The sequence below is a fragment of the Trichomonas vaginalis genome, chromosome V, assembly GCF_026262505.1.
Source record: "Trichomonas vaginalis G3 chromosome V, whole genome shotgun sequence".
Classification (NCBI taxonomy): domain Eukaryota; phylum Parabasalia; order Trichomonadida; family Trichomonadidae; genus Trichomonas; species Trichomonas vaginalis.
In genome coordinates this window covers 21342166-21364569 of record NC_067207.1, presented here as the reverse complement: position 1 = coordinate 21364569, position 22404 = coordinate 21342166, and the positions used below count along the sequence as shown (strand labels likewise).

Here is a 22404-nt window from a genome sequence, read left to right as displayed (position 1 = left end):
ATTATGGCATAACCTCTCGTTTTGCATAGATATATATTTACATGGTCACAGAGCTTATTTTCATTGTCAAAACTTAAAAATTTTTAGTGGACTATACCCTTAATAGGATAAAAAAAAAGAATTTACACTCTCTCACTTTGAAAACGTAGAAAATGCCAATCTATTGGTATACATTTTAGTTTTGTTAAGTTTACAAAACGATTACTCTAGATTTTAAAGATTTATCAAGAATTTAGAGAATATCCTTCTCAAAACAACTTCAATAGCGAAGGATTAGTATTGAATCGGATTTGTAACATAATTATAGTACATTACAATACAATTTCTCCGATTTTTAAATATTTTTGAAATATTTACAAAATATGCTCTTTCTATCATCGATACTTTAATACAGAGCAAATTTAGTAAATGTCATCACGTTATTTTTTCATAAATCGTTTTCGAACTTTTGAAATATTTATTTTAAACCAGTTTTCTACATTTAATATGTGAATTATATCAAAAGTAGATGGGCGATACTTGTAAATCTATTTAAACTATTAGTTTGCTATTATTAAAGAACTTTATAATTTTTTTTTCTTATGTATGGAATTAAAGATAATTTTGCCGATTCCAACTGGTTTTTCTATATGAGTTAAATATGCCAAGTGAAATTGGACTTGCCAATATTGTAAATTGAAGTATGGACTATATATCGATTTTCATTGATTGATGAATAACTCGGAGTAATGTAATTGTTGATAATGAAAAATAGTTTTCAATTGCTGGTAAGGGCCAATGTATGTTCAATAGCTCCGAAAGCAAAAAATGCACGTTTAGAAAAAGACGATAACGATTAAATTACAAAATCGATAACGATGACGATTAAATTACAAAATCAATAATGACCCTCCAAACATTTATGAAGCTATTAAGAAGATATCTCAAATCCAATTAGATAAATATAACGCCATCAAAAATAACCAGAAGATCGAGCGCCATATAAAAACCGTTATCACTGATAGCTACAAAAATTATATTCTTGACTGCTTTCAAAAAGAACTTGAGAAAACAATTTTTTCTATCAAACAATACAACGTAAGTGATCTTTCTTTGGCTCAGAACGAGATTTCTCCATATGGTTCCATAGAATCGAGTTCATTGTTCGAAAATATTCCAGTTCATGATGCAGATATACTCAAATCGATCGATCTAACAAATAAAGATACAATGATCACTAAGTTTATTAATGAAAAAAGAGAAAAAATTATGGCATTATTTAATGAAACATTAAATCATCCAGATTTTAATTCATCCACTCCAATTCAAACTAATTTTGAGCAAGCCGATACAAATCAAGGTTCAGATGCTCCAATTCGCTCCGAAAATTCAAATATTGCAGACTCTACAGATTTAGAACCAGAAAATCAAAGCCATCCTTCTACAAATCAAATGTCTAGTAATCTAGAACATAAGCTGGACCTTCTTGATCATATTGAAAAACAATTATCGAAAATGCGCTCGTTATTGGGAATTCTTCCTACTACAAATGCTATTGTTGGGCCGTCAAAACAAGTTTCAGTTAATAGCAAGCAAAATTCTGAAAAAAATAAGAAAAAATCTTCCATAACAACAAAATCAAACAATAAAAAACAAAATTCATCCGACAATCCTCCTAAACGTAAAGCTCCTATTTCGGAAAGGATTCTCAGCGATAATAACTTATATTTTCAAGTTCATCGAAAGAGATCGAAAAGCAAACGTTCCACATCTACAGAGAAAAAGAATTGATATATGAAGTCTAATTCCTTTTATAACTACTATATTTTTATTCTTATGACTAAAAAATAATATATTATTTAACAATTTTCATTTTTTTCTTTTAACAATTTCGTTTTATTTCCATTTATTGTTAAATGATTTTTAGCATACACCTTTCTTTGTTCATCTTCTAAATACAATTTATTTTTTCTTAGATATAATTCTATTCATTCAATTCGATCGTCATTTTTCAGTACATGATCGTAATTTTCAATTATTGATCGCGATTTTACTTCAGAATTTGTTTGCAATATTGCTTATCAAAATTATATCTCTATTCTCTCATTTCTGTTTAGTCAATATCATTACACTCCTATTGTCTAATAACATGCTATTAATTTTCTTAAAATTAAAAAAAAAATATCAACTTTTAAAAACAGAAACTTAACATCCTTAGGTCAATGGATTTTGATGTGAGATACATTTAATCGAGTGCGGGACAAATTTGCCAGGTGTCACTTTTTCAATAACCTTAAATTACGCTTTTCTAATTTTTAAAAAATAACCTTAAATTATATTTGAAGAAATTATGTCTATGATATATGTTTTATGCTAGAATCTTGGAGTTTTCATGCACTACACAAGAGCTCCAAGGTTCCAAGAGTGAATGCTCAATAGCAATTATAGAGAGGTACCTTTTCAAAATGACTTTTACTGATTAAATTTAATCAATAGAAGACATTTTGAAAAGGTACCTCTACAATTAGATATACAAGAGATTCAAAGCTTCATTTCAGATAGATTTGAAACTTTGAAACTCTTGGTAGATTTTGAGTGAATGCTGACAATCATCTTTGAGAAGGTTTTCTTTAAGAAAACCTTCTCAAAGAGGTTTCTCAGGAGCCCTGAGGCTCCCTTTCGTAATGATTGGGAGCCTTGGGGCTCCTGAGACGAAGAATGGCTTCGCCGAATCTTTGATCAGCAGAGGCCAAATGAAAAGGCCTCTGCTGATGGATTCTCAGGAGCCCTGAGGCTCCCTTTCGTAATGATTGGGAGCCTTGGGGCTCCTGAGACGAAGAATGGCTTCGCCGAATCTTTGATCAGCAGAGGCCAAATGAAAAGGCCTCTACTGATGGATTCTCAGGAGCCCTGAGGCTCCCTTTCGTAATGATTGGGAGCCTTGGGGCTCCTGAGACGAAGAATGGCTTCGCCGAATCTTTGATCAGCAGAGGCCAAATGAAAAGGCCTCTACTGATGGATTCTCAGGAGCCCTGAGGCTCCCTTTCGTAATGATTGGGAGCCTTGGGGCTCCTGAGACGAAGAATGGCTTCGCCGAATCTTTGATCAGCAGAGGCCAAATGAAAAGGCCTCTGCTGATGGATTCTCAGGAGCCCTGAGGCTCCCTTTCGTAATGATTGGGAGCCTTGGGGCTCCTGCAGCAGAGTATCGCTCCGCTCCATTAAATTTTTTAAAAAAAGTGCCGTGTGGCAAATTTGTCCTGTTCCCCATCTTTATTATTTTTTTATTCCTTTGAAAAGTGACACTGGATAGTTTGTCCCTTTCTCCATTTAATCTGTTTTTCTTTTTTTATTTTAAATAATTGAATATTTATAGTTGTTATGGGTCTTACATCATGTAAAACGAATTTTCTGAAAGTAAATTTACTTTTTCTTCAATCTTTCTTACATATTTATTTAAAAAAAATTATCCAAAAAAAGATGTTTTAGAATGAAAAAAAAATAGAAAAATCTTCATTTATAGTCTTTCTTGAATGTATACGTTTTGATTTTTTTCTTTTTTAAAAAATTCAATTTCTAGAAAAATCGAGAAAAAATCATTTTCTTCTATTTTTTAGGACGCCATACCCATTGAAATCTCCTCTCAGGACGCCATAAACTATTCAATTATGGTGTAAACTTCTCAAAAATTGAATAGTTTACATCAGGACGCGTTAGGACGCCAACCCTTTACGCGCCCCATTTTGGTTTTATTTTCGAAAATAACCCGCAAAATCCATTTGTTGATTACTAACAATGAATATTAGATGGGTTATGAAACTGGCAAATTAAAAAAAAGATGATTTTCAGAACATAATCAAACTGATATATCATTTTGGATGGCTCATATCATTAGCACATTTTCTAATGTGAATAAAACGTCAGCTTCCTCATGTCCTGAGACTTAATTCAAATTGTTTTGATGAAGTTGATCTTTCAAACATAACTATTAAAATTGGTCACACTTAATTGCTGAAAGTAGTTTATTAAAGAAATCAGCAGGTTATTGAATAAATTCTTAAGTAAAAAATATCGATATATATATAGAATAAGCTATAATGATATATATATTAATCCACACGTGTCTAATAGGCATTCGTTAAGGTAGGAATACAACCGAACTTGTATCTTGCTTCTCAATTGATTGAGTTTATATCAAATTTGTAACAAAACTTTGCCATTAAGCTTAAAATCGCTCTGGCTAGAAATGTTGATTGTTACTTCTTTATATGATGCATAATTATGAAATAGATAATTTATTTTTGTTTTTGTTCAATTATTCAAGATATTTCAGGCGTATCAGTACTACCTCGGCTTCGAAAGCAGTGATATGTCATTCTTATTCTTATGACTATGTTCATTATTCTTAGTTAAAGTAATGAATAAAAATGGTTTACGTGGCAAAAATGTAGACTGACAATAAAAGTTAATAATTATGGAAATCAAGATTAGAAGACTGATTTTATCAATTTGGGCATTCATAATATTTGCAATAGCATCTGTAATTATTATGAAGCCAGTGTACTTAACATTATCAAGTGCTGATCGACGTGAACAATTTGTTGAAGAACTTTATGATCAAATGCTGCAAAACGATTTTACACAACGTAATTCAGGAATATTTGGTGATACCGACTATAAAAAACTTAGAAAAATCAAACAATCGTTTTTATATTTGTGGAATTTGTACAGAACGAAAGCGTGGATGCATGACGTCATTGATGATGAGTCTGGATGGGAAGACTATACGCACCAAGCTCAATCACTTGTTTCTGCAATCGGAACTCTTCATTTAATGGGAGAAACAAGAGATTTAAATGAAATCGAAAGATTTTTCAACAAAACTGTTCTGCTTCCACAAGGGTCTGCAAAATTTTCAGAATATTACGGTTATGTTTTAGAAGCGTTTCAATCTGCATATGAAATGACAAATGAACCAACATACGCATCTATGATTCAAAAATATATGTCCGGATTGAACTACTCAGTGTATGGTGGCTGTGATATGGTCGCATTTGACAATAATCTCTTAAAACCAACAGAAAATCCGATTTTTAACATTCATGAGTTCTCATCTACGATGTTTTGTTCACTTCAGATGTTTAGATACACGATTACGAAGAGTTATTACTTGTTTGCTCTTCACATTTATGATAAAATCATTCAATCTCGTTCTCACGGCTTGCATCAGAACTTATTCAATAGAAGTAATAACCAAGAGGTATTTGGGATGCTTAGTTTTGATAGTAATGGCTACAGTTTTTATGATAATTTAATTAAATTGAATTTATTAACGAAAGACTCTGTTATATCAGTACAAAATCATATGAAAGAGATATTTGAAATTATTGCGCAGAACTTTATCGAATACAGAGGCGACAAAGCCTATTTAATCAGATATAATAAAACTACAAGGGAAAATATTGTTACTCTTGATAGTTTCTTGTATGCAGGCCTTATAAAACTTAGACGTGATATTCCTCCTGAAGATGTTTACAGATACGGCCAACTTTCGGAAAAATTGATGAATGGTTTATTCGAATTCCTCAGTTTAAACGAAAATGGCCTTCCTCCCAAGAGTGCAAAGCTCGTTGGTGACAAGCTTGTCCCATACGAAAACGAATATGACTTAAGCCACAGAGTATTAGAAGTTTTGTTCATTTTCTACAGATCCACACATGATAAGAAGTACAGAGATGCTGCATGGAAGATATACAAGGCTGTAAACGCAAGCTGCGTTACAGATTACGGGTATTGTCCCGTTAGAGTCGAATCAGACGGAAAAGTGACACAGTTACACAAAGAAGTTTCGCCCAGAGTATATTCAGGGTTTTTCAAACTCTTGTATTTGATTTTCGGCGATTCTTCGCTTTACGATTTCGATAATTGGATAATTACTTCTAATGGACATCTCCTTAAGGTTTGGTCAGATCCATCCACTTTCATTGATGCGGATGTATTCGCAGGAGCATCGCGGTTGAATGTTTTTTAACATTTATGTCTTTTTTTTGTTTTTATATTAGAATAATTAAAAATATTATTCATGGAAAAGTGTTTTTAGCTAAAGTTTTTATCTCTTAGTCATACAAAAAGTATGTTCTTCGATCTAGATTTATTGCAAAAAGTTGTTTGATTTGGAAAATAAAAATCGAGATTTCGGATAAATTGTCACTTTTTACGAGAAATCATTTTTTGGAATTCAGATCAAAAAATTTAGGAATTGGGAGTTATCCGCTGAAACCTGGTTTATTGAAAAAAAAAAAAAAAAAAAAAAAAAAAAAGGAAGTGGGGCTTCCAGGCACTTCGTGCCTTCTAGCCCTGAGGATGTTTAGAATATGAGAGAGGTCCTATAAACCGGAGAAAGTGTCATATAAACATCTGTCATTTTACTCAGAATTTTCATGAAATTTACACCAAAAATATATTTTAGGGTAGAAGGGTATATCTAACCTCTTTTCTAACCTCATTTCTAACCTCTTGAATTTTCATGAATTTTCATGAAATTTACACCAAAAATATATTTTAGGGTAGAAGGGTATATCTAACCTCTTTTCTAACCTCTTTTCTACCCTCTTGAATTTTCATGAAATTTACACCAAAAATATATTTTAGGGTAGAAGGGTATATCTAACCTCTTTTCTAACCTCATTTCTAACCTCTTGAATTTTCATGAATTTTCATGAAATTTACACCAAAAAATATATTTTAGGGTAGAAGGGTATATCTAACCTCTTTTCTAACCTCTTTTCTACCCTCTTGAATTTTCATGAAATTTACACCAAAAATATATTTTAGGGTAGAAGGGTATATCTAACCTCTTTTCTAACCTCATTTCTAACCTCTTGAATTTTCATGAATTTTCATGAAATTTACACCAAAAATATATTTTAGGGTAGAAGGGTATCTAAACCTCTTTTCTAACCTCTTTTCTACCCTCTTGAATTTTCATGAAATTTACACCAAAAATATACTACTAGGGTCATTTACGAAGAAATCTCAACAAAGTCTTTACGATGAAGTCTTGACAAAGTCTTTACGAAGAAGTCTCAACAAAGTCTTTACGAAGAAGTCTCAACAAAGTCTTTACGAAGAAGTCTCAACAAAGTCTTTACGAAGAAGTCTTAACAAAGTCTTTACGAAGAAATTCATGAAAATTCAAGAGGTAGAAAAGAGGTTAGAAAAGAGGTTAGATATACCCTTCTACCCTAAAATATATTTTTGGGTCATTTACACTCATTTACGAAGAAATCTCAACAAAGTCTTTACGAAGAAGTCACAATAAAACATCTGTCAAAAACCGCTTTTTAACTTCACTTAAAATGCCACGTAAGCTACGTAAGAATATACGTAAGAGGAAGGGGCATTGAAACATCCAAAAGTAAAACTGACACCACAACAACAGTTGCAACAACAAATGCTGAATGACCCCACTATGTTGCAACAAATGTCAAGCAATCCTATGCTTTTAAACCGAGTTCTTGGTGCACAGAGTGGAGGTTTAAGAGCGGCACTTTTAGCGAAAATGGCAGGCTATGGTGGAGCTGCAGACGGAACAGCTTATAACCCTCAAAGTCAAATGAATTTGAGTTCACTCAAAAATCAAATAACAGATGTCAAAAAGTCAAACATAGACATACAGAAGCAAATAAGTGAAAACGAAAAGAAACTAGAATATGACAGACACACAAAGAAACTAAATGAGTTAAACGTAGAGAAAAAGAAGAAAGAAGAACAACTGAAAGAACTAAGTACAGAGCAATATGCGAAAAAAGTGTCAGAAAAAGCAGCAGAAGTAGCAAAAATGGAACAAGATGTCATAAATTTGAAAAACCATACTACTCAATATAAAGTACTGAAAGATGAAGAGATAAAACAAAAAGCCCTGAAGACATATATGGATAGCAATGAGTATAAAAAAGAAGTTGAAGCAAATGTAAAGGCAGAAAAACTTTTACAGTTGCAAAACCAAACCGTACAGTATGAAAACTTAGCACAAGAAAGTAAAAATAACGACGCAGCCATGCAAAAGGCAATGAAAAGCGCAGAATATATAAAAGCTAACAATGACTGGTTAGATGCCCAAGCCAACGCCAAAGCAGCCCAGCTTATAGGGTCAATAAGGACAAAAATACAAGCGGATGAAGACAGTTCAAATGAAGCTTTAACGAATGCTGACTTTAAGAACGCCTTCGAAGCTCTTCATAGTAAGGTGAAACTAGTGAACGACTTCTCATCTGGAAAGAAACTGAAGTCTGAAGGTTTCGACAAAGAGTTAAAAGAAGTAGCACAAAATATGACGAAAATAACAGATGCAGCAACGAGACAGGCAGTTCAAAGTGCCTATGACGCCGTTAGAGCAACTGTTGTGAAAAGTCAAGAAAAAGAGTTACAACAGACCAAAACAGACCTAGTAAATGCTTTCTTAAGAACGAAAAGTCAGGTAGGACATTACGCTGCAGATGGAACATATGTGCCAGCTGGTGGAACTTATATACCAGCTGTTGGAATTTATATACCACCAAACCCTCCAAGAGAAGCACCTGCACCAGGACTACCTAAAACATTTACATCGTCACATGGACACAGACACAGGCATGCACCAAAACCAACACAACAACCAACAGTTCAAAATCCAGCACAACAACAACAACCAACACAACAACCAGCACAACAACCAACACAACAACCAACAGTTCAAAACCCTGCACAACAACAACCACAACCAACAGTTCAAAACCCTGCACAACAACAACCACAAACAGAGCAAGGACATAAAAGAAGTAGAGAACAAGGAAACCAAGAATTCTTAAAAAGGCTTAAGGAAGACTATGGTTACCCAGATAGTATTGACTTTAGTGACAGATATAAAGAAGCTATTAGAAAGTTCAAGGATGGAAATACTGACCCGAACCTATTTAGCTTTATGGTTCAGCACCAAATGGGATATAATTTCAAACCTGGAAAATACAAGCTCGCTAAGGGATATGATTTAATAGCATATCATCCAAATGACATGACTGAATTTACTCCGAGATATTTGATGTCAGAGCTAAATGACAATTCAACTCCCGTCATGAAACGCGTAAAAAATAGAGACGGAACGAAAGAAGAAAGGTTTTTGAGTCCGGATGACTTAGAAAGGGAACTTGTTGAAAACGGTCTCGGAATATATGAAATGCCAGCAGATGAGGTACAAGAAACTCCACAGGAAGAACTAGTTCAGATACAACCAGACATGGAAGAAATAGTTCAGCAACAACAGCTAGAAGAGCCTGAAGGAAACGAACAAGTCACTCCTTTGGAAACTAACTTCACAGAACTAGATGAAGATTTGGAACAGCCGAAAAATCTTGACCCTCAACAAGAGTATGCGGAGAATATGGAATATTTCCAAGAGTCTAAAAAAAATTCAGCTGACATAGTAGAAGAATATCGAAAAATGTTTGCCGACATACAAAAGACTCCAACACCAGATGAAAATATTCAGCATAGAATGGAAGCACTGAAAGAAAATGTACACAAATACAACAACCCTTTTTACTTACGAGCATTTAACGTTCAATCTTCGGATGAACTCGGTGAAAATAAAAGGTTAAATTTCAAGAAAACATATAGAAATGAAACATTGTTTAAAGTTCATTCAGAACCTAACCAAGATGGAAACAAACCTACTTTTGTTTCTGCAGACGATGGAACTACAATGAGATGGGGTCATAAAGCTAATCCGGATAGGTGGTTCATAAACTTACAACCACAATTCCAAGAAGTTGTAGACGCAATGGAAGTCAATGGTGAACCAGATATAGCTGGTATTTTAAGCGCGGCTTTAATGCCATTGAAAGATATGAAACATGCAGATATTTTGGACCAGTATGAAATGAACATGGCTGATGGAAATATAACACCTGACGTTCTAGAACATTTATCTCAAAGAACTACACAGAACCATAGAGATGGTATATTTGGTGAAGAGTTTAGAAAGAAAGTTAGGGAGAGAGAAGGAAGAGAACCTATTGTACATGACCTTGCAAACGAAAGTTTACAAAATGTCATAAAAACTTACTTTGCAGACAATGAACCGAGAAGGGATGAATATTTAAGAAAACTCAAATGGACAGTACCAAATGAAATGTTAGTATTGAAAACATGTTCCTTGACAAAATAAAACCAACTACAGAAATAAACGACGCAAGACTGAAAGATTGGGTAAAAGCTTTCCCATTCACAAAAGATATAGTTGGTAACATGGAAAGAAAACCAGAATGGCTACAAAAACATATATTTGGAAACGAGCATATTCCATATGGACAGGCACTGTTTGAAGAGCTTGAACCGGAAACTCAGGAAAGAGTCATGCAAACAATACGCGAAGACTCAAATACAGACTATGACAAACTCTTTCTAGGATATAGGTTACCTGAGATGGGCGACCAGAGCCAAAAGGCAAAAAGGACATGGGAAATTTGCAACATACTAGATGAACATAATGCAAAGATGCAACAACTTCAAGCAGAGGGCAATGAAGGAAAAAGAAGAGTTAAAAACTCAGTCAGGAAGAAAGTAAAGCTTGGTCCACGTGGGTTCTATTATGACATATAAATCCAACTATTCTATATTTTTACTCATATGAAATGTACGCCGCTCAGAATATAACGCCAACAGTTTTGGATGCCATGAATGGAAATGTTTCCGAATGGTATAACGAATGCGACAATGCCATTAGAAGGTCAGAAATAGTTCCTGGAACTTACGAATATACAACTGCTGTTTCTTATGGAAACGTAGGTGAGTTTGGAGAAGGTTCTTCAACAACAGTAGATATTGCTTGCGACAGGTTTCATATAATTTCTATTGACAACTCTTTCTTATACGTGGAACAAGACATTGAAATAAAACCTTCTGCCAAGTTGTCTGACAAGAAAGGTTGCAATGGAATTTTCTATGTCGGATACCAATATGCTCCAGAAGTTTTCATGGGATATAAGATATATTCTAACTCTGACTTAGTTCAAACAGTAACATGGGCAAACTATGAATGGTTCGCTTTGAGAAACTCAGTACAACCACAAGCTAGAGAAAACAGACCAGTATGCAACTATTGAGAAAATAAGAAGACTTGACCCTAACGTTCCAGGAGTTTATGTTGACCTTTCTGGACAAACTGCAGCAGCAGTAACCAAAGTAAAACTGAAACTTAGAGTTCCTTTGTCATCTTTCCTCATCTTCAGGTTTTTAAGATACTTGCCAAACTGGGCAGGAAAAATTTCTATCGAACTTACTCCAAGCAAAAATAACTTAGTCATTGCACCAACACAAGACCCATTCACTCTTACAGACGTAAAGGGAGCAAATCAAACGTCATTCGCCGAATTTTGCAAAGACAAAGTTGACTTAGACTTTGGTTTCTCAAACCTCAACACTGAAGTAAACTACTACTTCAATGCTGCTGGAACTGCTTGGGACCCAGTTAAGTTCACATGCGAAAAGTTTGAATGCAAGAGAATAGAAAGCAGACTTGCAGTCTATATGTTGGACCCAGATATTTCAAATGCTTTAGCTGCCAAATATATTGCAGTTCCACTTATGTTCCCTATACACCAAATATCTGTCAAAGACTTTGCAGGTGAAGTTGGAAACCAAAGTGCTGACCCAGGTGCAAGAACAGATATTGCTTTAACAACTGCAATGAAACATGCAGATACTATGTTTGTACTGTTCAGACGAACTATAAATGACTATTCTTGCTTCTACAACCCTGGTATTAAATACCATATAAACATAGATGGCAAATATTATCCAAGAGAAGAATATTCTACAGTTGAAGATATGAGGTCATACAACTTGACATTAGATGCTATGAACTTTAACAACAACTTCACAACAACATTAACCCTGAAATGCAAAGTTCTATTATGCCATATGTGAAGTATGGACTCATACAGGAGGTCAAAAAACTCAATATACAAATGGAGACCGTTCAAACTTTTGGCTTGGCATTCCATTTGCTGACTCAGAAGACTTTATGGGTGGTATTTCAACTGTTGGTACTGTACAAATACAATATACTGGTGACAGAGACGGTCCAGATGAACTGAGAGCAAAGAAGTTTACAAAACCAATAGCACTTTTCACGGAAGATGCTCTTTTGAAGATTCGTTCGATGAAACGCTGGGGCTCCTCAGATTGGCATAACGACAGCTTCCATCGAGCAGATTTTGGCAGCAGGTCAGTAAGTTGTTCTTGAACTGACTTCTCTCCGTCAAATATTGACAGTACGCCAGTTTTGACATAAAATTGTATTATAAACTTACCTTTAGAAATATCTGTAAGTTTTGTTGTTATATTTTTGTCTGCTTCAAGAACTTTCACCATTTCAGTTATACCAACTTTCTTTGCTTTATGGAAATATTTTGGTTCAGCAAATATTGCTATTCTATAACATTTACCATTGTTTGTATAAAGAACTATTCTGTCAATGTATTTGTATTGTTTGTGTGTGTAAACTTTGTTCTGCTTCAATTCGAAGAGATACTCGAATACGTCCATCTTTTTATTCTAAGTAAAATGTCATTTCCGAAAAATAGAAGCGTGAGTGTTTCAAAAGGTTTAATGGCGGTGGCAGATGTGAAGTTAAATTCACCAACTCAAACAAACAGTCAAAGTGTTGTTGTCAATGTCAAAGAAAGAGATGTTGAAGTGGGGAAACCATACGAAGACCAAGATGGTATAACAATAGTTCCTGTAAAAGAACAACAAATACCCTGAAGTTAGCAGAGACTTAAGTTCTGTTGCAGATATTCGAAATGACTACCAACAACTTAAAGACAAACTTAAAACTCAGGAGAAGATTTGTCAAGCTTTGGGTATAATGTTAAACTTGGTTGAGCACAACCCTGTAAAAGTGAACTCATATGTCATCGCACCTCATGAAGTTTTGAAAGAACTATTGAAACTTTTGACAGAGGCAGACGATATAAACATCAAAGAAATAGAACCCGACGTTAGTTGCTGTGGTGTTTCATATAATGTCATTGACAAGATATACGTTATGAAAGGAGGTGAAACGTTGAACTTAAAATATAGTTTCCCAGACGTTATAAAAATATTTGACGACCACAACATTTCATTAAAATTTATTTGCTAAGTAAATGGCAGAAGACACAATGGTTTATACTATTACGACTAAAACCCTGAGTCATATAATTCTATAACAACAAACTTACAAAGTCCTCAAGGACGATATTGTAAACTAACCTTAAACACAATGACGACTAAAGCCTGTTTTGCTCTTTTGACACCAGAAGATTTTATTGTTGTGAATGGTAAAAAATACTCCTTTGAAGATACTTACTCAGATATACCACCAACAGGTTTGTTGACTTATTTAATACTTTAAGGACGAGTGTAACATGTGCTGCAACTAGAGCAGGTTTCATTATGTTTGGATGTCCGACTGAGTTTACTATAAACGATATGAGCTATAATACAAAACTTATATTGGTTTTTACTACCAACAGTTTCCTATAACAGGAAAAGGTGTCATACAAGGTTTGTCTGTTCCATTGACTTTAAGTACACCTATTTTATATATTGTTTCAAACTTAGGTTCAAAGTGCTATTCGAATGTCGACAGAAACTACTATGACCAAAAGATACTCATGCGTATAAACAACACTTTCTCTGCTGGTTTGCCTATTGTTCATTCGAATGCAGAGTTTTCAGCTTTAGTAAACTCAAACACTTTAGCAAACATAAACTTAACCTTAGTTGACGCAAACTTTGTTCCTGTAAAACTTTTATGTCCTATGTATTTGTCAATGACGGCAGAAAGTTTCGAATTGGAAGATGCAACTGGTGAAAGTATTGTACTACAAGAACAACTTCAACAACAAATAGCTCAAGAACAACAAATGCAACAAATGGAACAAATGCAACAACAAAGTCAAGAATAAAAAATGCAACAACAAAGTCAAGAATAAAAAATGCAACAACAAAGTCAAGAATAAAACAGTATATTTTTATTTTATTTGAAATGTACGCTGAGTTTTGTTGGAGAAGACCGTTGGGAAACTTGTTTGTTACAGATGAGAAGTAAAACATTGCATGGAATAAAACATTTTTTCAAAAAAAATATTTTTTTATTTTATTTGAAATGTACGCTGAGTTTGTTGGAAAGGACCGTTGGGAAACTTGTTTGTTAGATGAGAAATATGAAATTCACTGTTGTGAGTCATTTGAAGTCAGAAACAAAAAGACAAAAAGAGTTTTAAGCGAATGGGAGCAAAATAACGGATATGCTAGGATGAGGATTGGTGGAAAACGCTATCTTAAACATGTTGTCATTGCAACTCATTTTATACCGAACCCTAACAATCTACCTTTTGTAGACCATATAAACCATATAAGAAACGACAATAGACTTGAAAATTTACGTTGGGTTACTCGTTCTGAAAACAATAAGAACAAAAGCAAATTTCGAGATATTGTATTCGAATTTGTCGACGAACTAGAAGATGAAACAATTGAAATTACAGACTATGGCAAGCATACGTTGGAGTTTTACTACTATAGCGAAGAACAAGACTCTTTCTACTTTTATACCGGCGTAAACTATAGAAAATTACAAGTATGTTTTACTAAGGAAGACTATGCTTTTGTAAACGCTAGAGATACAGATGGAAAATGCGTTAAAATACTTCTTAACAAATTCAAGAAGCTATATGGCATACCATTTTAAAACGTTTTTAAAAAAAAATATTTTTTTATCCGATAGAAAAGATGACGAAATATATTTCAGTCAACAAGTACATGACAGAAGTCAAAGATAAGTTAGCTCCATTCGCTTATTTGAATGTTTACTTCTACCATTTTGAAAAGTCTACATTTGACAAAGTTTGGAACATCGAACCAGTTAAGTTTGCTATTGTGACTAAAAATGGTGCGAAATTTGAAGACTTAGACATAGAAGGTTTGTTAGCAGTCAAAGAAAATTTTGACAGAAAGTTCTCAAAACTCGAAGAAGGTAAAGCATACAAACTTGTTATACCTTATGAACCAAAGAAAGCAGACGACTATGAATATTATGAGTCTAAGATAGTTGAAGTTCAAGGTAAATTGGGTAAAAAGATTTTAGAGTCTAAGCCAGTGTTTACTCCTAAAGAGGAAGAGAACATTGACATTGACCCAGAAATGTTCTAAAAATAAAATTTTATTTTTACATGTCATATCTCACCTTCTCTGGAACTGGTTCAGGTTCTTTTTTCTCTTCTACTTTTTTCTCTTTCTTTCCTTTCTTCTTCTTTTCTGGTGGAGTTATGTCAAATTTCTCCGAACCATATTTATGTAAAAGTTCTTTGTCCTTTAATAGCTCATCTATTCTGTTTCCTATTTCATCTTCAAGAACAGCGCATGTGTCTTCTTTGCATTCTAAGAACTTTTGTTGGACTTCATCTTTCCAATCGGCGTCATCTCTGTCAACAAGTCTGTCATTGACAAATTTTAAGACTGCTCTTTGTAATGTTTTATGGTTCTTGTCATATTCCCAAAAACAGAACTTTAGAACAAATTCACCTTTCTTGTTTACACTATGTAAGATTTTATGGTCGACAGATGTTTTGCTGTCAAAAAGCTTGTCTCGAATATAGATAGCGAAATCGCTAGACATTTTCAAAAAGATAAAAATTTTAATTTTTCTAAAAATATGTTAGAAAAAAAGTTTGCTGACATTGACAAGAAATTTGAGAATGTTTTAAACAAGAACAAGAGGAAGTTAGAAAATGCTCAGATAAAGCCTATACATGACAAGTTCTTATTTGCTCAGAATGGTATAACAGGTCTAATCGCACCACCTGGGTCGGGTAAGACTTTCACTTATCTTAAAATGGCTGCACAACAACAAGAACTAGATGAGAAGAACCCATTCTATGAGTTAGTTGTTATTTGTAGTACTTCTGGTCATTTTGACCAAACCGTCAATTCGTTCAAAGATATTATAAAAAAGTCTAAGTTAGTATGTATAAAGGATACTGAGTTGTTAGATTGGATAAAGAAGTACCAAAGAAGAGTTTTGAAGTACAATGCTATAAATGAGTATGTCAATTCGAAGTTTAAAGACCCAAATGAGGAAATGCAGAGAATATTAGAGAGAAAACACTTCAGAAACAAACAGAAAGAGATAGAATACATTTCGAAGAAATTGCAATCTTACGATTGGAAGACTTACCCTCATAGATGTCTTCTTATCTTAGATGACTTTGCTTCTCATCCTTTGTTAAAGAACAGAGAACAAGACATGTGTCGAATTCTCAAGAAGCTCAGACACTTTAACATCTCAGTTGTCATTTGTGTACAGACAGCAAAGAGTTTAAGTAAGGATGTTAAAAGAATACTTACTGATATCATACTTTTCCCTGGATTGTCCGAAGACGATTTCATGGAACTTATGAAAGAGTCCATGGCAGGTAAGTTTGACAGACATGAACTATGGGAGAAGTACAAAGTCATACAAGACCCTCATACTTCTTTCAGAATTCACATCTACGCGAACAAAGTTCAAATTGTAAAAAGTCAAGCGTAAAAATGTAAGTGTTTGGTCTTAGTCTGTTGTGGTTCTGCAGCTTTCGGTTCTTCTGGCTTTGGAAGACATTCAGGAAGAGGAACGTCGGACATTGTCTTGAAACAATAAAAGACTTGTCTTGAAACAATAAAAGACTTGTCTTGAAAAAGTAAAAGACTTGTCTTGAAACAATAAAAGACTTGTCTTGAAAAAGTAAAAGACTTGTCTTGAAAAAGTAAAAGACTTGTCTTGAAAAAGTAAAAGACTCGTCTTGAAAAAGTAAAAGACTTGTCTTGAAAAAGTAAAAGACTTGTCTTGAAAAAGTAAAAGACTTGTCTTGAAAAAGTACGGGTATCGTCTTCAAGCAAGACCACTGTTCTCAAATTTGAGAACTTTACACCAAAAATTTCTTGAAAAATAACGGTCTTGTCTTGAAAAAGTAAAAGACTTGTCTTGAAAAAGTAAAAGACTTGTCTTGAAAAAGTAAAAGACTTGTCTTGAAAAAGTAAAAGACTTGTCTTGAAAAAAAAAGACTTGTCTTGAAACAATAAAAGACTTGTCTTGAAAAGTAAAAGACTTGTCTTGAAACAATGACCGACATAGACCCAGAAGGATTTGACAAGCCAATTTACCATCTAGAGCTACCTGAGCCATCTGAAGTCAAGCGTAAAAATAAATGGCTCATCTACTCTACTTGTTTGAAGTTGTCAAAATACTCTGTTATTTTTTCCTTTAACAATGGTAAATCTTCTTTGAATGTAAGTATTGTACAACCTTTCATATCATAGTGTGTTTGAGGTAAAGTATCTTGAACTATTTGTTTCACATCTTCATTTGGGGTCATTGAAATCGGTAAGTTTTCGCGATAGAACCAATTTCTGTCAGATTTGTAAATCTTAGCAAGGTCGTAAAAGCTTTTGTTGTTTCTTCTGACTAAATGCAACATAACCATATCTCTGTCTTCTTCATTTTCCATCTCTTCAGTGTAAATCATATACTTATAGTTCTTTTCCTTTCCTTTTGGTACCGAACGTGGTATTTTTTCTGTATGTTTTTGTCTTTTGCTTCAATGACTTCATCTTTTGCTTCAAGCTTGTTCTCTAGCTCTTCACGTTCTTGTCTATGAATTTCATCTAACATCATGAAAATATAACAAGCGTAACGAGGTGAAGCCCACATTGCAACAGCATTTACTAAAAGTCTATGTACATACCAACCTCTCAAACCAGGAGCCAAATTCTTGCGATTTTCGTACGGAATCTCTACCCTCGGTTTTCCGAGGGTAGCAAACATATGAGGAAATTCTTCTAAAAGTTCTTTTGTCTGTTGGTTTTCAAACCAATGATATGCTTGCTTTGTAGAACGAAGAGCATTCAAAATACTTTGCATTTGGTACATGTCATCTTTGACCGAACGAATGAGACGGAGTTGTTTGTTATACTGTATGTACTCGTATTCTTCATTTATGGCTTCATGGACTATAACTGTTGTTGTGTTCTCTGTTGTTGACATATCTGTCTTTATATTCCGGATAAAAAAATAAAAAAAAATAAAACTAACTTTATTTTTTCTATCTTGTATAAAAGACCAAAAATAAACGCTTTACATGTATTTTTCAGCAACTTCGTCAAATAATTTTATAGCTTTCTCTATCTCATCTACTTCAAACGTTTCTTTACCTTTCGTGGGAGCACCATACATTTTCTCAAACTTTTCAAGCAGTTCTGTTTCAGCAGCTCTCATATCGTTAACGAACACAACCTTAACTCTATTGACTGTACTGTCATATCTTTTAGTTATATTAAATGTTCTTCCTATCTTATATCTCTTTGTATTGAAGTCCTTCGGTTTCTGAACGATGTAAAGTAAGCCTTCACTGCAACGTTCAGTATCGAATGAACCATATGTTATGAAATTATATCCAACAACTGGGTCAATCCAGAACAAAACTAGTGGTATAAGACTTTTGTCTATAAGATATGCTGTAGTTCCATGAAATCTTACCGATATCAAAAGCTCAGGATTTCTTGTCAAAATTTTCTGAGATGAAGCATTTCTAACCCAGTCCTTTGCTCTCTTTCCAGATGGTGTTAAAATGTCTGACAAAGAATATTTCTTGTATTTCTTTGAGTATCTTACGTTTAAATCACCAATTCTAACCATTTTGGTGTCATTGTCTATCTTTCTAACTGTTTCAAACTCAGTGTTTGACATTTCCTGTTCTTACATACAAAATAAAAAAAAATATTTTAAAAAAACTAGCTTTTATTTTCTATCTTAAGGAAATTCATGAAATTTGGTCATTTTTTTCAGCAAAAATATATTTTAGGGTAGAAGGGTATATCTACCCCGTTTTCTACCCTCTTTTCTACCCCAGTTATTTTATAAACGTTTCACATGGTAAACGTTATTTTTTAAATTTTGTGAAAACTCAACGGTTTGACACAAGCCCTAAAATATATTTTACTCAGAATTTTACTCAGAATTCAATAAAAATATATTTTAGGGTAGAAGGGTATATCTACCCCGTTTTCTACCCTCTTTTCTACCCTCTTGAATTTTCATGAATTTCTTCGTAAAGACTTTGTTAAGACTTCTTCGTAAAGACTTTGTTAAGACTTCTTCGTAAAGACTTTGTTAAGACTTCTTCGTAAAGACTTTGTTAAGACTTCTTCGTAAAGACTTTGTTGAGACTTCTTCGTAAAGACTTTGTTAAGACTTCTTCGTAAAGACTTTGTTGAGACTTCTTCGTAAATGACCCTAGTAGTATATTTTTGGTGTAAATTTCATGAAAATTCAAGAGGGTAGAAAAGAGGGTAGAAAACGGGGTAGATATACCCATCTACCCTAAAATATATTTTTATTGAATTCAGCAACAAAATTCAAGAGTTTTGTGTGTTTTCTACGAGGGTAGAAAAGAGGGTAGAAAACGGGGTAGATATACCCTTCTACCCTAAAATATATTTTTGTCGAAAAAAATGGTTCATTTACTCACAATATTTTTGTACAAAACGACCCCAAACTTTTAACTTCTTTTCTGCAGCTTCTAATGCTATCTTAGCGAGTTCATATTCTCTAAATTCTCTCTTTAAATCTTCTTGTTCCCATTGGTCTAGTTCGTATGGAGAGTCTCTATAACCAGAACATATCTCACGTTCATGTTCTATTTGTTTTTCATGCATTTTTCTAACTTCTTCTTCGAACAAAGGTTTTGCATTCTCTGCTGTATCTTCAAGTTCTTCTTCATCTAATTTCTCATGAACTTTCTTGTCTATGGAGTCCATAATTTTTCCAACTGCTATACAATATTTTGGAGAAGCCCACATTGCAATATAGTTTACGAGTCTTGGGTCTACATACGTTCCTCTAACCTGTTTGATTTCATCAGGAATTCCTGCATGAACCTTGTATAAAAAGCAACCGTCGGAATTCCGGCGGTTGGTATATTCTTCACAAAATGCCGTATAATACTCTTCCCAGGACTTATTTTCCAACAACTTTCTAAAGTCTTTCCTAAACTGCTGACACATATTTGTTACATTTATATAACCATCCTTGTCTCTACGTAAGACTTCAATACCGTTGTAAGTGCCTTTTGTGAATGTTTCGCCATTAGATTTGTTCGTGAACGTTTTTGCTTCGACTGTCATACTGTTCTTACAATAAAAATAAAAAAATATTTTTGGTGGGACGTCGGACATTCGTTTGTGGCTTAACCGTCGGACCACAACGATAAAAATCTCGACAAAACATATACGATGAAGTCTCAACAAAACATTTACGATGAAGTCTTAACAAAAAATATACGATGAAATCTATTTCCTGTGTTGTTGTCAAAATGTCATGTTGTCACACTTTTTCAGAGAAGTTAAAATGACCGAGTGACCGAGTGACCGAGTGACCTGGTCGCCTAAAATATATTTTTTTCTATCTTAAGGAAATTCATGACAAATTCAACGGGTGAACTTTGTATAAAAAGCAACCCGCTGTTTTCCGCGGGTTGGTATATTCTTCACAAAATGCTTGTTTTGAGGTCGAGCCACTTTTGGCTCCACCTCTTTTTTCAACCAAAAACTCATTTTTGTCGAATTCAGCACAAAATTCATGAAAATTCAACGGGTGAGAAAAGAGGTGAAAAAAGAGGTGAGATCTCACCTCTTCACCTAAATTATATTTTTCAATACTTTTTCAGCACTTTTCCGTAGTTGTATATGAAAGACAATTCGAGATAAAAGTCATAGTACAATGGAATAATATGTTGCACACCATTTGTTGTGAACCAAACTTGAAAGTCAGAGAAACTGTTACTAGGTGGTTCGTAGAATTTAGAAGCAAAGTCATAAAAGTCCTTACCAATACATAGAAAACTGTTGTTGCTTGAACTGAAACTTGCATGACACATAACATTTTGAGGGTCAAACACGTTTCTATAAACTGTCAAATCTGCTGGTGGGCGTATAAACCAGAACGGACCGTCAGGTGGTAATGGTTCGTTCTGGTTTAGTAACCGAAGAAATTGTGCCCAAGAACGTTTGTCTACTTGCCAAAATAAAAACTGTGTATCTCTTGGAGGGTTATTTTCAATCCTTTGAAAGATGAAACGGTGGAGTTCATCTTGTCATATTCTAGTTTCAGATAGTATGTTCCATTTAGTAAAGAATCGTATTTTTCTTGAAATTCCCAGTAGTATTTGTTTATTTGAGTTTGAAAGTCATTTAGAGTCTTCTCAAGACTTTCGTCTGAACGAACTGTAAAGATTCTCATTTCGTCAAATTTGTCTATTAGACCATCATGACCTCTATACCGCCCATGAAAATATACCGCAAACATAAACGCGTTAGTTCTTTTTGAAAACAAAACTTTTCTAAATCCTATTGCCTTTGCATCTGAAGGACTTTGAAGCCAACGAATTGGATAGTCAAACCTGTATGAACGGGATGAAATTTCTTCATCTGAAACAGTCCTACCGGCATTTGTAAAGATATAGTCTAACGGTTTTGTATCTGCTACTTTGTCTTTGTTTTTCAACCTGAAACATTTAATATATGTAAAAATATACTGTTTTAAAAGTAAACGTTTTTACTTCATATTTCTCATCTAACAAACAAGTTGTCTGACTGCTTGAGGGTTAGGTTGGTACCATTCGAACTTCACGCTTGCAATCCCTTCAATCGCATTCAAAATGTCTGAGTCGGAGTCAACCATTTGTTCTCTCTTTGTAGTCTTGAAAGCGTCAAGAAGCATTGCAGCTGTTGTGACATTGCCATGTGCATAGTATATATGACCGTCCAAATCTGTTACGGTTAGTCTGAGATTGTATCCTTTCTTATTTCCGTCTTGTATGGCAGCAAGTACACCCATGAAGCCTTCTTTGTTCTTTCCTTCGTCAAAGTTTACTGTAAAGGTTCGACCAGATGTAATTTGACTTCTAACCTCACGATACTTTTCATATGCATATCTTGTTCTTTCCATGGGAGCATGACCATCCTCTGCACTACCTTTTTTCCTTCTCAAAGGATGCAATTGTTCGTTATGTTTCCAGTAGAATCTGGCAAAGCCGTCTTGTCCTTCAACCTGAGGCTCACTAACATTGAAAGGCATGTCCATAAGACGCTCTTCCTCTAACCTCTCTAGTCTGTTTGGATAATTGGCGCGTGCTGTTTCAAGGTCCATTTCGTAGGTCAGACCAGCCAGTTTGTCATAGACTTTTATGGGTCTTCCCTTCCTATATTTAAACTTCTTTGAAACTTTCCAACCATATCTTTGCAACTCTGCTTTTATTCTAGCAGATTTTCTATCCATTCTATACGGAGGCATTTTTATAAAAATAAA

General features: G+C 34.1%; 11 protein-coding genes and 2 pseudogenes across 13 annotated transcripts, besides 7 other annotated features; 9 read left to right on the top strand and 4 right to left on the bottom strand.

The window, feature by feature from the left end:
- Window positions 1-77: 77 nt before the first annotated feature.
- Window positions 78-99: a mobile genetic element.
- Window positions 100-672: 573 nt separating this feature from the next.
- Window positions 673-890: a mobile genetic element.
- Window positions 891-2230: a mobile genetic element.
- TVAGG3_0377640 (MULE transposase domain-containing protein) lies at window positions 1249-1770 on the top strand (the record flags this gene model as incomplete). Its single annotated transcript, XM_001301200.1, has 1 exon — window positions 1249-1770. The coding sequence occupies one exon, from the start codon at window positions 1249-1251 to the stop codon at window positions 1768-1770; it is 522 nt and encodes a 173-aa protein (XP_001301201.1).
- Window positions 2231-3246: a mobile genetic element.
- Window positions 3247-3305: a mobile genetic element.
- Window positions 3306-3717: a mobile genetic element.
- Window positions 3718-4431: 714 nt separating this feature from the next.
- Window positions 4432-6050, top strand: TVAGG3_0377590 (mannosyl-oligosaccharide 1,2-alpha-mannosidase protein; the record flags this gene model as incomplete). The annotated part of the gene is made up of 1 exon (XM_001301201.1): window positions 4453-6009. The coding sequence occupies one exon, from the start codon at window positions 4453-4455 to the stop codon at window positions 6007-6009; it is 1557 nt and encodes a 518-aa protein (XP_001301202.1).
- A 1489-nt stretch (window positions 6051-7539) lies between these two features.
- Window positions 7540-8519, top strand: TVAGG3_0377580 (protein of unknown function, DUF4106 family; the record flags this gene model as incomplete). The annotated part of the gene is made up of 1 exon (XM_051231982.1): window positions 7540-8519. A coding segment is annotated over one exon (980 nt), but the record flags the coding sequence as incomplete, so codon positions are not given.
- A 421-nt stretch (window positions 8520-8940) lies between these two features.
- On the top strand, window positions 8941-9945 carry TVAGG3_0377570 (protein of unknown function, DUF4106 family; the record flags this gene model as incomplete). Its single annotated transcript, XM_051231981.1, has 1 exon — window positions 8941-9945. A coding segment is annotated over one exon (1005 nt), but the record flags the coding sequence as incomplete, so codon positions are not given.
- A 218-nt stretch (window positions 9946-10163) lies between these two features.
- On the top strand, window positions 10164-10616 carry TVAGG3_0377560 (protein of unknown function, DUF4106 family; the record flags this gene model as incomplete). Its single annotated transcript, XM_051231980.1, has 1 exon — window positions 10164-10616. One exon carries the CDS (start codon window positions 10164-10166, stop codon window positions 10614-10616), a length of 453 nt encoding a protein of 150 aa, XP_051101710.1.
- Window positions 10617-10702: 86 nt separating this feature from the next.
- Window positions 10703-22404: part of a mobile genetic element that runs on past the window's edge.
- Window positions 13725-13969, top strand: TVAGG3_0377550 (annotated as a pseudogene). Its single transcript has one exon. A coding segment is annotated over exon 1 (245 nt).
- Window positions 14170-14754, top strand: TVAGG3_0377540 (His-Me finger endonucleases family; the record flags this gene model as incomplete). The annotated part of the gene is made up of 1 exon (XM_051231979.1): window positions 14170-14754. One exon carries the CDS (start codon window positions 14170-14172, stop codon window positions 14752-14754), a length of 585 nt encoding a protein of 194 aa, XP_051101709.1.
- On the top strand, window positions 14796-15215 carry TVAGG3_0377530 (protein of unknown function, DUF4108 family; the record flags this gene model as incomplete). The annotated part of the gene is made up of 1 exon (XM_051231978.1): window positions 14796-15215. One exon carries the CDS (start codon window positions 14796-14798, stop codon window positions 15213-15215), a length of 420 nt encoding a protein of 139 aa, XP_051101708.1.
- TVAGG3_0377520 (uncharacterized protein) lies at window positions 15232-15681 on the bottom strand (the record flags this gene model as incomplete). Its single annotated transcript, XM_051231977.1, has 1 exon — window positions 15232-15681. One exon carries the CDS (start codon window positions 15679-15681, stop codon window positions 15232-15234), a length of 450 nt encoding a protein of 149 aa, XP_051101707.1.
- TVAGG3_0377510 (protein of unknown function, DUF4106 family) lies at window positions 15718-16593 on the top strand (the record flags this gene model as incomplete). Its single annotated transcript, XM_051231976.1, has 1 exon — window positions 15718-16593. One exon carries the CDS (start codon window positions 15718-15720, stop codon window positions 16591-16593), a length of 876 nt encoding a protein of 291 aa, XP_051101706.1.
- Window positions 17258-18084, bottom strand: TVAGG3_0377500 (annotated as a pseudogene). Its single transcript has one exon. A coding segment is annotated over exon 1 (827 nt).
- Window positions 19603-20222, bottom strand: TVAGG3_0377490 (uncharacterized protein; the record flags this gene model as incomplete). The annotated part of the gene is made up of 1 exon (XM_051231975.1): window positions 19603-20222. A coding segment is annotated over one exon (620 nt), but the record flags the coding sequence as incomplete, so codon positions are not given.
- Window positions 21670-22389, bottom strand: TVAGG3_0377480 (uncharacterized protein; the record flags this gene model as incomplete). Its single annotated transcript, XM_051231974.1, has 1 exon — window positions 21670-22389. One exon carries the CDS (start codon window positions 22387-22389, stop codon window positions 21670-21672), a length of 720 nt encoding a protein of 239 aa, XP_051101704.1.